General features: G+C 39.7%; 1 protein-coding gene across 1 annotated transcript in view; it reads left to right on the top strand.

Moving 5' to 3' along the window:
* slc12a2 (solute carrier family 12 member 2) overlaps positions 1-12,819 on the top strand; it is a 72,114-nt gene that overhangs the window by 23,170 nt on the left and 36,125 nt on the right. The window contains exons 2-6 of the mRNA XM_054758133.1: positions 3,959-4,078; positions 5,531-5,606; positions 8,123-8,218; positions 8,473-8,612; positions 9,020-9,130. Coding sequence (XP_054614108.1) covers positions 3,959-4,078; positions 5,531-5,606; positions 8,123-8,218; positions 8,473-8,612; positions 9,020-9,130 — 543 coding nt within the window. The remainder of the gene's footprint in view (positions 1-3,958; positions 4,079-5,530; positions 5,607-8,122; positions 8,219-8,472; positions 8,613-9,019; positions 9,131-12,819) is intronic.

The following is a 12,819-nucleotide window of genomic DNA, read 5'->3' on the forward strand; positions in this document are numbered from 1 at the left end:
GGTTTTCAGGCTTCTGGTTACTATGTCCATACCTTGACTTGAAGGTGCTATCTGTCATGGTTAGGTACTGCAATGGGGGCGCTAGTGTTCAAATACACTATATCCCGCCATTTTCCTTTAAATGCGTCTTTTGAATGCCTTATATTTGTATTTTAGTTCGTTTAGCTATTTTTATGCCTAAATGCTTAATTTAGTCAACAAAGACATTTGCTTAAAAATGTTTTGGGGTGTCACAAAACAATCACGAGACAAGACAATACACAAGATTGGGTCTACGAGAACGAGATGAGGCGAGGCAAGATTTAAGTTTACTTTCAAGAAAAGTATAATGAAAAAAAATCGACTAATTTAATTTTAATGTTACACTCTTCTGCACTCAGTGTGCCTGCTACCGGCCCCACCTCCACCCACCGAGACAAAGACTGTATGACTGACAAAAGGGCTCATTCCGTTCATGCTGTTCTATGGAACAAACGCGCCAAGATGCTGAAATCAAAAGTGAATCCTCTTCCTGCCCGTTTGAAGGCGAGGAAAACACACACGCGTGCACACGGCAATATATTGAGGACGACAAAATGATCCAATTCATCTTCATTTATTATGTGATTAATTCATTAATTGATTATTGTCCCAGGCTTAGTGCTCACAAGACATTTTTCTGAACATGAAATCTTGTCAAGTTTTAATTTTGCAGGACCTTGTGTCACCCCTAGTTTTGACTAATACTATGCCATGTTCAACCACCAAACACTGTGATTTATTATTTGATATATTTTTGAAAAACCGTGATAGAGTGAAGCTGTGAAATTTGAACTGCAATGTGGCGAGGGACGACTGCATGTGTGTGTGCACACACACTACAGGCATGTGCCTGTGCACGAGCCCTGAGTGAGTGACAGCCATTTTGGGCCTAAAGACAAATCTCATATCATTTAACTCATAATTGTGAAGAATCTAAATATTTTTTGGACAGTCAATTTTCTGAAACTACTCTTGGTAACATATGCTAGCTGGTGGTGGTGTTCTTTTTTTTTTTCTTTTTTTTGGGCGGAAAACTTATTTGGTACACTGAGATACTATTGAATTACGCAGTGCCCTATTTGGGTCAACACAAATTATGAGGGGAAACTCGACAAGGAATAAGTTGTTGTACAGTTGTACACTGTTGTGCAGCATGTGGTTTTTAATTCAGAGCCCCCTTACTCTTACACAACCAAACACAATCCTCTTCTGAGCAAAGCTGAAAGGCTGTGGTGACGTCCGTTTTTCCATCACGTGGTGTGCAGTTCAGAGGGGAATGCTTCCAGCTTCACTGACATAAACAGGGAGCTTATTGGTTTTTTGACACAGATATGCTATAGTGTGTGTGTGTGTGTGTGTGTGTGTGTGTGTGTGTGTGTGTGTCTTTTTCCCCTACTTCTGCTGAAAATAAAGAATTATTGTTTTTAACCCCCACAGGCTAGATCCAAAATGTTTGAACTCATGTTAACGTTTTAACTCAAAAGTTCAGAAGAAAAGCTCAAAGATTCCTTATATTTTGTATTTGTAATGTATTTGAGGCGGCAGTGGCTCAGGAGGTAGCGCAGGTCGTCCAGAAACGGGAAGGTTGGCGGTTGGCGGTTCGATCCTTGCTCCTTCCACCCATTTACTATCAGCATGTCCTAATTAGGGTCGTGGGGGTATGCTGGCTTCGGGCAAGAGGCGAGGTACACCCTGGACTGGTCACCAGCCAATCGCAGGGCACATATAGACAAACGACCATTCACACTCACGTTCATACAGTACCTAGGGGCAATTTTGAGTCGCCAATTAACCTAACATGCATGTTTTTGAGAACACGCAAACACCCACACATGCAAACACCCCAAGCTGAGATTCTAACCCAGATCTTCCCGATCTCCTTACTGTGTGGCCAACATGCTAACCACTCGGCCACCGTGTGGCCCATAATCTAATTCATTATTATTACTATTTTGTATTTGTATTGTATTTATTGTATTTTCCAGACAGGCCACACGTAATGTCTCATAATGTAATGTAACGTCTCATCACGTAATGTCTCAACTTCATTTCATTGGAAAGTCCAAAATCCAGTGTTTCCCCATACATTCATTTATATGTGGTGGCCCGCCGCTAATAAATTTGGACTGCCACAATTACATTTGGCGCTACCCAACTGTTCGTCCTTGCTCATTAACACGTACAGTTGAACCTCGTTTTTTTTAACATAACAAATAATGTATATCGGTTAATACATTTTATATAATTATATTTAGATATAATTTATAATTATAGTTTCTCATTTTTTCTGACAGTGACACTATTTTACTATTTCATCATTTAATGTATTCAAAAAACACCTTATTTCTCTCAAGTAGTTCATAACATAATAACATAATAATAATTGAAAAATCAACATTTCTCCTCTTTAAACAGGCCGAATCATTTCTTATAAAAATGTTCCACTAAAGACTCACAGTGGAACCTTGGTTAGCATGTTTTTTGGTCAATGTCGAAAATTGATGCCCAAATTTTACCCCGGGTTGTGTACATTCTCCGGTTAGGCTACAATATACAAAACATCCTTGTTAGCATCGTATTAGCTTGCTAATATGTGAAAACCGTAACCAGAAGTCAGCTCTGTTGCCCGTTTATTATGTAATCAGCGGTTGACTCACCAAAATGTTAAGAAAAAACATGCTTTTATAGTTTTATAATCACAGTTTTACATGAATAAAACAATACTAAATGAATATAAATGAAAATTGAAAGGGCTCAATGAACATGTAAGGTTACTTCTTTGTAGACATGATTCTTGACATGACTGTTCCCAAAGACACAATGTGGCCGCAAGATCAACATGGACAGCACCTTCCTGTTTTGTCATAAGTTGTGTCTTGAATTCAATAGTGTTTCTCACCTTCTTTATCAGATGCTGGCACTCACACCTTTTTTGGCTGTATTTTACTGTATTTAGGATTACTGAGGTGAGAAACACTATTAAATTCAAGAAATAACTCATAGCAAAACACGAAGGTGGTGTCTGTGTTGATCTCACTGCCACATCGCGTCTTTGGTGACAATCACATCTTCAATGAAGGTAAAAGTAAACTTAAATGTTTGTTCATCCCTTTCATTCATCACTTACGCATTTTGAATTTTCATTTTGAGTTTTCTGCATATAAAAATCCATCCATCCATTTTCTATACCGCTTCATCCTCATTAGGGTCGCGGGGGCATGCTGGAGCCTATCCCAGCTGACTTCGGGCGACAGGCGGGGTACACCCTGGACTGGTCGCCAGCCAATCGCAGGGCACATATAGACAAACAACCATTCACACTCACATTCATACCTATGGACAATTTAGAGTCGCCGATTAACCTCACCTGCATGTTTTTGGGAATGTGGGAGGAAGCCGGAGTGCCCGGAGAAAACCCACGCGCACACGGGGAGAACATGCAAACTCCACACAGAAATGCCCAGGGGAGAATCGAACCCAGGTCTTCCCGATCTCCAGGCCAACGTGCTAACCACTAGACCACCGTGCGGCCGCATATAAAAATCTAATTGTAAAAACTATAAAAATGTGTTTTGTGTTAAGATTTTTGGTTTTCCGGAATGGATGAATTGAATGATTTCTCATGGGAAAATTGATTTGGTTAGCATCCATTTCGGTTAGAGTCTGACCTTCTGGAAAGGATTAATGACGCTAGCCAAGGTTCAATTGTATATGATAGCTTAGCTGGTTGCTAATCAATAACTTGGGTGTTTTGGCAATACTATTAGTCAAAAACCCAGTACAATGAAAACCGGGGCGTACGATGGACTGCAAACTGTTTTGTCTGTACAGTTTGTTCATACTCTCGTATCATAGATACCCCACCTTAGCTATCTATAGGAACCCGATTGTCTCTCCATATCTTCACTGTTTAATGTAGACTTTTTTTGCTTTCCAGGAACCTTTTGAGGATGGGTTTGCCAATGGTGATGAGCTGACCCCAGCAGAGGAAGCTGCAGCAAAAGAAGCATTGGAATCTAAAGGAGTTGTCAAGTTTGGCTGGATTAAAGGAGTGCTGGTCAGTGGCCTTCCATTTTTTATACAGTAGATATTCACCAATTAAGTGAAAAGGTTTTGGTAGTAGTTTTTGATACATCGTTACTGGTTTTAGGATAATTGCATCTACTGTAGCTACATTTGGTCATGTTACATTTTATCCAAAAAGATGATGGCCAAAGGTAGATTTGCATTATCAGGCCGATATGAGGAATTATGACATTCAAAAATGAGATTATAAAAACAAAAACACCCCAATGAGGCGAGATTACCCGTACTGTGCTGTAGGTGGGTTGGTGTGAGCAAATCAAGCGCTCCTTTTCTGTGACATGCTGCAAATGGCCTGTCGTAACTTCCCCTGATCTCACTTGTGAACCAACGATCGTCGATCGTGGACTTTTGATTCAGAGGAAGACATTTTGTCAAATGCTCAGCAAACATTCCACAATGAGGGAAAAAACATTGTGAACAAATTAACGTTAAATCTAAATTAAAAGAAAAGGATAGATATAAAAACTGATCGGTACCGTTCTTGAGAAGCAAGAAGTTATCAGTAAAAAAAAATTGTGAATGTCTAGAAAAAAGGCTTTCTTGTCTTTGAACGTGACAAGATTGTTGATCTGCACAAGCAAGGCCACTGCTGCCGAGGTTAGACACAGTAAAACAGTGATTTAAATTTCTTGCAAACAATATTCAGATCCTCAGGGTTTGGGGACAAAAAAAGTCAAGCAGTATTCCCAAAAGATTTCACATCCTCTAAGCCAGAGGATCTAACAGCGCATGTCTGCGAAGACATAAGCCAATCCTGGACCCAAAACCCTTAGTGAAGCTGACTGTAGCCCAGTAACCATGAGACAGCATCTCCAAGAGAAGGGATTAAAGATGGAGCGTCAGGTTGTGCAACGGCATCAGTTGGCGGATGGCTATTGCAGTGTTGTCCTGTTGAAGTTGGGTTTTGTTGAGCCACCACCGCACACGCCTTGGGGCCCCAAAATATGTGGATCGGGACATCCCTATTTTGTACATTTTCTTGCTGGTATTTGAGAGTTTGTCTTTTCTTTGGAAATGAAGTCTGATTTTGTGCTTACTGAAGGTCATTATTACAACTAGTCAGTGTACCGTATCCAGTCAGGTAAAACATATACAAATGCTGACAATGCTCTTCTTTAAAAATACTGTATTTAATTTGTTCGTAGAAGTATATCCAAACCAAGATGCATTTAACAACACTGAAAACCTGATGAATCAGATAACACCAAAACCTTAATGTACAATTCCAGCTGATCTGTTGAAATTCCAGATGTTGTTAGACTGCCTGATGTCCGATTGCCTAATTCCATGTTCCCTACAGCCTACTCTGGGGTTTCTGCCTGCAAGTACTCAGTTGTTGCAGTGTTTGTTCCTTCTCATTTTAACCCAAAGCATGCTTGCAAGTACAGATTGTCGTAAAGCATTATATTCCTCTTCATTGCAGGTCCGCTGTATGTTGAACATATGGGGTGTGATGCTCTTTATCCGAATGTCCTGGATTGTGGGGCAGGCTGGAATTGGTAAGCAAATATCAGATAAAAGCTGGTTGCTGTACAGTTTACTATTTTTAACACCCATTAGGTCAGTGCTTCTCAAATAGTGGGGCGAGCCCCCTGGGGAGGTGTGGTGAGATGTCAGGGAGGCCATGGGTAAACTTAACTTGGAAGTTGTTGCACATGTTATCTCTGCTCATTTTATTAATGTGTGTTTATAATCAGGTGATTTTATGCAGAATGATTGTGCCAGCAACCCATACAGTGGTTTTGTACAGATAAATAAATAAGTATTATCCGGTTCTCAACAGTATCTTATCTGGAGGATGAATTGGCCATACAGTGGTGGTAATAATAATTTAATCACCTACTGATTTTGTAAGTTTATCTCTTACAAAGACATAAAATCATCATTTTTATGGTAGTTTTTAAAAGAGAGACACAGTATCAACAAACATGTTAATGTTAACCCATAAACATTATCAATTCATTCCTTGATAATATGAGTAAAATAAGTATTTCATATCCTACCAACCAGTAAAAATTCTGACCCCCACAGATTGATTATGTTCCGATGAACCACGAAAATGTCTCTCACCTGTCCTCTTATTATCAACAGTGACAGTCTGATGTTTTTATCCATTGGTTTGAGTTGATGCCAAATAGCTCCATTTTGGTCTGATCTGAACACATCATATTGGTAGTGGTAATGGTAACGGTTTAATTCATCTTGAACATGCACACAAGTTACACTGAACAACATGGCACAATTCACAGTTCCGCATGTCCAAAAAGGAGGAGTTAGAAGCAAAGCTTATTTAATCTTGCCTCTCGTCAGTTTCATGTCAGTTGCAATACATTTGTTCACCTCCTGTATTCCAAATGTACTTTTTGCCTTTTTTAAATACCTAGGAACGTGATAACACGATGTAACAATGTAGTGCAATAATAGTCAAGGTTTATACTTACTGTAAGGAAACTACAAACTTAATGATAGTAATAAATTGATAATAATTCATCAAGTAGCTGTCAGAAACATATTTTGATAATAATGAGTGAGTCCAGACAATGTACTCGCCACAAACCACAAAAAAAAAGAGTTAGCAGTCAGTGTAAGAGTGGTTAGACATATCTTCCTCCTTGTACGTTGTAAACATCAACTGCTTCGACTGTTTTTTAAAATTGCTCACTTTAGTGCATTGTTTGAGTTACTTGCTCAATCCGTTCCACATACAGAAATGCTGAAAGTTTTTAGTGTTGTCTTTGCATATAAAGGTTTTAGGTTAAATTAGTGCTTGTGGCTGTTTAGGCTCATTTGCATCAAGAAAAGCCTGTAATTGACCATACATGGTAGCAGTAATCCCTTTTAAGAATGCTTGAATGGACTTATTCCCTCTCCAAAATCATAGCAAAGAGGAATTTCTACGACACTGAAATTGAAGTAGAGAAGTAAGAACTAGAAACAAACCCAAAAGTAATGTTACTAATCAGCAAATGCACAATTGTTGTCTGCTTGATGGCATTGGCGGTGCCAGGTCTGTAAATAGCTTGACATTATACCAGCATGGTACAACCCCATGCTGGTATAATTAGGTTACTGTGCAACGTCCACAACAAGGTAATAATGGACTATAGTTAGGACTGTAAGGGCCCTGTCACACCTTGACGATTTAGGCAGCGCATGCCTGACGTGATCATTTTGATGGCATACTTTGAACTGCCGACAGTTTTCTTTTTCAATTTTGGGCGTATACATAGCGTTGTCATAACGAGGTTGACGTAAACATGACGTATTAGTCACTTATATAGGACGTTTCTCTAACTTGTAGACAACTTATATCAACGAATGAGTAGCGTGTTGCCGGTGTTCACAATTTATGCCCAACGGCCAACGCCTGTCACACCTTGACGATTTAGCCAGCGTACGCCAACGTATGAAAAATTTGGCCAATACGCTGGCGTACGTCGAATAAGTTATGGGTAAGTTTTGTATATGTTAACAGCACGCGGAAGCACGCCGGCATACGTCGTAGTACTGTACGTCTAAGTCGTCCAAAAATTTTGTGCATGCACAAAACTTTTCGACGTATGTCAACGCATGATTCATACGTCCTGCATCCGCGGGCAATAAGTTATGCGATCGTTGACATCCGTTCACACACTTTATTTCGTTATTTGTAAGTTACACACAAGTCGTAATGCGTCAACATACCTTGAGACAAAACTGGACAAAACAAAACAAAGCAAAGACAATACAGGAAAAGCGACGCCAACATGGAAAAAACAAAAGACAATGCAGAAATCATTCTTTTGTCGTTGTTATTACTAAATGCAATGACAAAATGCAAGTGGAAAAGACAAATACAAAACAGAAAAAAAAATGACAAAAATGAAATTTTAGTGGTGAAGACGGAAATCTTCAAACATTAAGGAATTTAGTAGAAAACCTAAATATAATGTAGTAGAAAATTTACTAGGTACTTAATAGGTGTATGGGCAGTTTTGATGGAGGCATTCTAAAGATATTTTGTTGTCTTCTGCAGCTTTATCCTGTTTAATTGTTGCCATGGCCACTGTTGTGACAACAATCACTGGTCTCTCCACTTCTGCCATTGCAACCAACGGATTTGTTCGAGGAGGTATGTTTTTAAATGACATGCTGACGTGTATATTTTATTAGATGCCATCCATTCTTTTCTGGCATCATTATGTAGAATTAGTAATGCTGCTGTATGGGGCATCCCCCCCCCCCCCCCCCCCCCCCCCCCCCCCCCCCCCGCCCCGCCCCGCCCTCAGTCCCCTAGTCAAGTCTTAAGCACTCCTTTAGTATATGCACATTTGGAATTGACTCACTATGACATACTGTGACGTGCCCATGTCTTTACCTTTCCAGGTGGAGCTTACTACTTGATCTCAAGAAGTTTGGGGCCAGAGTTTGGAGGCTCTATTGGTCTAATCTTTGCCTTCGCCAATGCAGTGGCAGTGGCTATGTATGTGGTGGGCTTTGCCGAAACTGTTGTGGAACTTCTTGACGTAAGTTTCTTCACCAATGATTGTCTGTCTATCACTGAGGCGATACGATACGTAACAGTAAGATACATTCACTGTATGTATATAGCTACTGGCAATGCGATGCAATAAAGTCACATTCACTCCAATTACGGTTCAATGCAGTTGCATAGTTGGTATTGTTTCTCTTTGTGCCACCTCATATAACATTAAGGAAGAAAAAAGTGAATTTTTATAAGAAGAAATAACCAGTTACAAACTAAGTCAAGTGTGTATAGAGTATTGTGTGTACATAGAAAGGCAACAGACTTGTTTTGCCAAATTTTCACCCTGTTGTTGCAGTGGTTCAGGAGTAGGAGTGTTACACCATGGGTGTCCTTATGTTTTCACCTGACTGTAAATATTCCAACTCTTTGTGTTGTGTCTTTCAGGGTGCCGATGCGCTCATGACGGATGAGATCAACGATATTCGAATTATTGGCACCATCACAGTAATCCTTCTCCTGGGCATATCTGTTGCAGGAATGGAATGGGAAGCAAAGGTATGAATCTCATTTAACATTTTCAAGTACAAGTCAAATACATGCAAGGACAGCATTTATTGTACAGGACAAAGGTGGCAAGGCTGCCAGAGCCATAAATGAGTTTTCAGCATTTGTGTTAACTGGAACTGAAAGTTAACACACATATTCGGCAGATGTTGAATCGAGGCAACTTGACTCTTCATGTTTGTTGAAGCTGTTTCACCATTCGTCCAAAAGGCTTCTTCAAATCAAAATGTGGAAAGAGTGGAGTTTATTTACCGAAAAGCTGGTTCAACCCAAGGACAAAATGCAGAGAAGCAAACGGAGGAGTGCAATGACCTCTACATTGGAGAGACCAAACAACCTTTATACGAATGCATTGGGCCCAGAGTCAGCAGTTCATTTCCATCCCTTTGAGGATGTCCAAATGCTGGCTAGGGAAAGAGGTGTAAAACTAGAAAGGCACTCCCTAAAAAGAGGAAGAGGTTTGCCCCCATCACCTATCGTCTGCTTACGACAATGTCCCGACATCTCTCCGTTGTCTCATTACATGGGAAGGGTGGCCACTAACAAGATGTTTTGCCACAAGGAAGGCTAACTACCGACTGTATTGTTATGCAGGACGGCCATTCACCAGCCAAGCGAGGCCACAATAACAACAACCATATTGTGACCACCCTAAGGGAACACACCCACCAGGGACATCAATAGGGAAACTCCACTCCTAAAATTTTAGAACTGAAGAAGCTTTTTGGATGAATGGTGAAACATCTTCAATAAACAAGAGTCCATTCGATTCAATTCAGCTTTTGCAGAATACCATGACTTAGATGACTGAGAATCTACACAGACATGTTATCACAAACATGACATGATATTAAATAAGATGTGACATAAAGTGGTAAATGAAGAGATGAAAATATATATATATTTTTGAAAAGCTCTTTGGCAGATGGGGCTGGGTGTGAGGATCTGCACAAACGCTTTACTGGGTAATGAAGAGGGTTGCACTTGTGCAGAGCAAGTGTTCTGCTTGAGCTGGTTAGTAAGCTGGTTAAGTTTTTTAAATGTCTGCACAGGGAGCACACGGTAGAAAATGAGCTATTGTCTGCTCTTGGCCAGTCTTTCAACGCCGATCAGATGAATTTTGGTGTGTCGATGATGTCATAGCTGAAGTGGACTTGAAAGTAGATTTCCCGAACGCTTTGACTGGTCATTATGGCTCAAGAGCCTGTATAACTGAAAGCATCAGTTCTGCTCTATGTGTGAATGCAGTAGAGTTGAGAGCAAGCCATTGTTTTGCTAGCCTCGAGTAAGTCTTTAATAGCAAGTCTCGGGGTCAAATCTCAAGCAAAGACGTGCATGTCCAAGTCTCTAGTCACGATAAAACGGGTTGAGTCAAATCCGAAGTCATAGGCTTGAAATTTTTGAGCCCTTACAAGTCATAAGCACTGTTTAGTGTCCCCCAAATACAATGTCATTTTAACAATTTAACAATCTTGTAAATAAAATGAATGGATTTTGAATGGATTGTTTTGTAAATAAAATAAAACAAGTGTGACTAAACTTGGTCACAGAAAAAGACTGCTGACAAAACATGTTTTCTTACTGGAAATGAAAGCGCGATCACGTTAGTTGAATACTTTGAAAGGGGACACATTTTACTCACCACGTTCACTGAAAACTCAAGTATTTTGAAGTCATCAGACTAAAGTTAGAGTCACCTGTGTCAAAGTCCAAGTCGAGTTGCAAGACTATGATGATATTGTCAAGTCGAATCCAAAATTGTCAAAATTGTGACTTGAGTCCACACCTCTGGTATGCATTATGTGCAGAGTTACTGTCTTGGCAGATGTTTGACAAATACATTTACAGCTACTAGGGTTGTGAACAATAAACCGATGCGACCGGATATCCTGGATCGATAAGAATCAGCCAATTTTAGAGACATGCACCGGGTATCGCAAGACTAGCAACCGGTTGACAGTCCGCCTCTTAAACAACGAGAGAGCCTGGGCTGCCGGTGATTGTCGCGCATGTTCCATAGCTTAGCATGACTGAAGACGAGAATGGATCTAAATAGCATTAGCAGTGCGCTAGCTGATCACTGGGAAGGATTTTCAACACATCAGCAAAACATACATATATTACAGCGATCAAATTTACCTTATTTACAGGAACATCAAATTAAAGCACTAAATGAATACAGAGCCACCATCCACCAGTACGAGCCTGGAGTTTGTTTTTTGGAGCAGTGCACTGCACAAATATACACAGTAGCACTCAATAACATAATGAAATCTTACCTTTATGCATTCCCACATGGTATCAGCATTTGAGGCCAAAAATGAGGTGAAAGAAAAAGGGAAAAAATACAGTATAATAGTGCACCGTGGGAGAAAGTTAGATGATACGTTCAAGGACCATCGAACAAAGTGGACAAGTCTCCGTTTGCATTCAACATGAATTAAATAATGGCCCATATTTCCAAAATTGGTAACAATTTACATAAAATGTGATTTACGTATTTACATTTTTTTGTATTTTTAGGTTGTTGTTTTTTTTCCATTGCGTGTGAACCTTTCCCGCGACCCGGTGGTTGGGGACCCCTGCCTTACAGTGTGCTTGGGGATATGATGTGCTGTTTTACGCATTTGAAAATGCAGTAAGAATGCCAATTTCATAGAATTGGCTTCTTTATTTTATAATGTGAGATTAATGTCCACATCAACAAATGTAACTGTTGAATCGTATCAAATTGTACACGGAACCAAATCATATTAAATCGTTCTGTTTTTAAAATACATTATATTGTTTTATTTAATGGTATCGTGGTGGTAACAGCCACCGACAAGCTTTACTGAAACAAAACTGACCCAGAATGTTTGTGAGCAGTTGTAGCTCTCGGTTTGTCCCCACAGTGTGAGCACTTAAATTGTTTGCGTTTTCTTTCCATTGACTTGTGAACAGTCAGAATTGCGAATTTGTTTTAATGTACCAATTTAATTTTTAAATAATTAATTAATTAACTAAGGCCGGACCAAAACCAAATCGTACGAAAACCGAAGCAATTCTTTCCATGAAAAATAATGTTACAGACACCCAATAATGTTAAATAAAGAATAATTACTTTTACATGCAGAAAAAAATATGAAATAATTATTACTAATGAAATAAAAATAATGAAATAAATGAACATTTTTAACTCTTCTGTTGGTGAGGACGGCAAGGAGCAGAGAGAGAGAGGGGAGAAGGGGACAGAGAAGACGGGATCCACACCAACAGAAGCAACTTTCTCAACACCTTTGTTTGGTCTGTGTTTCGTTAACACATTTACGCATTTTGCAACATTAGCGTCCTTCATTGATTGTTCCTTCACTAGGATGGAAGTTATTATTGATGCGGACTTCCTGTACATCCTGGCGAGATTGGCCACGCGAGTGCCATCTTTGTATTTCAAAGAGTTTTTTTCTTATCTCACCTTCTTTATCAAATTTGCTAACACTCACAACTTTCTTTGGCCCCATGGTGGGTTATTTACCAGTCACACTAATAAAACATGCACAGAGACTGAGTCAGCAACGCGTGGAATGCTTTATTTCGCCACTCGATTGCGCACAATGTTGTACAATAACCAAGACAGTCCTCGAAAAAATTGTCGAAAACCGAATCATATGAAAACTGGGGCGTTCGAAAACCAAGGTTTG

This window comes from Dunckerocampus dactyliophorus, chromosome 17, assembly GCF_027744805.1.
Source record: "Dunckerocampus dactyliophorus isolate RoL2022-P2 chromosome 17, RoL_Ddac_1.1, whole genome shotgun sequence".
NCBI classification, from domain to species: Eukaryota; Metazoa; Chordata; class Actinopteri; order Syngnathiformes; family Syngnathidae; genus Dunckerocampus; species Dunckerocampus dactyliophorus.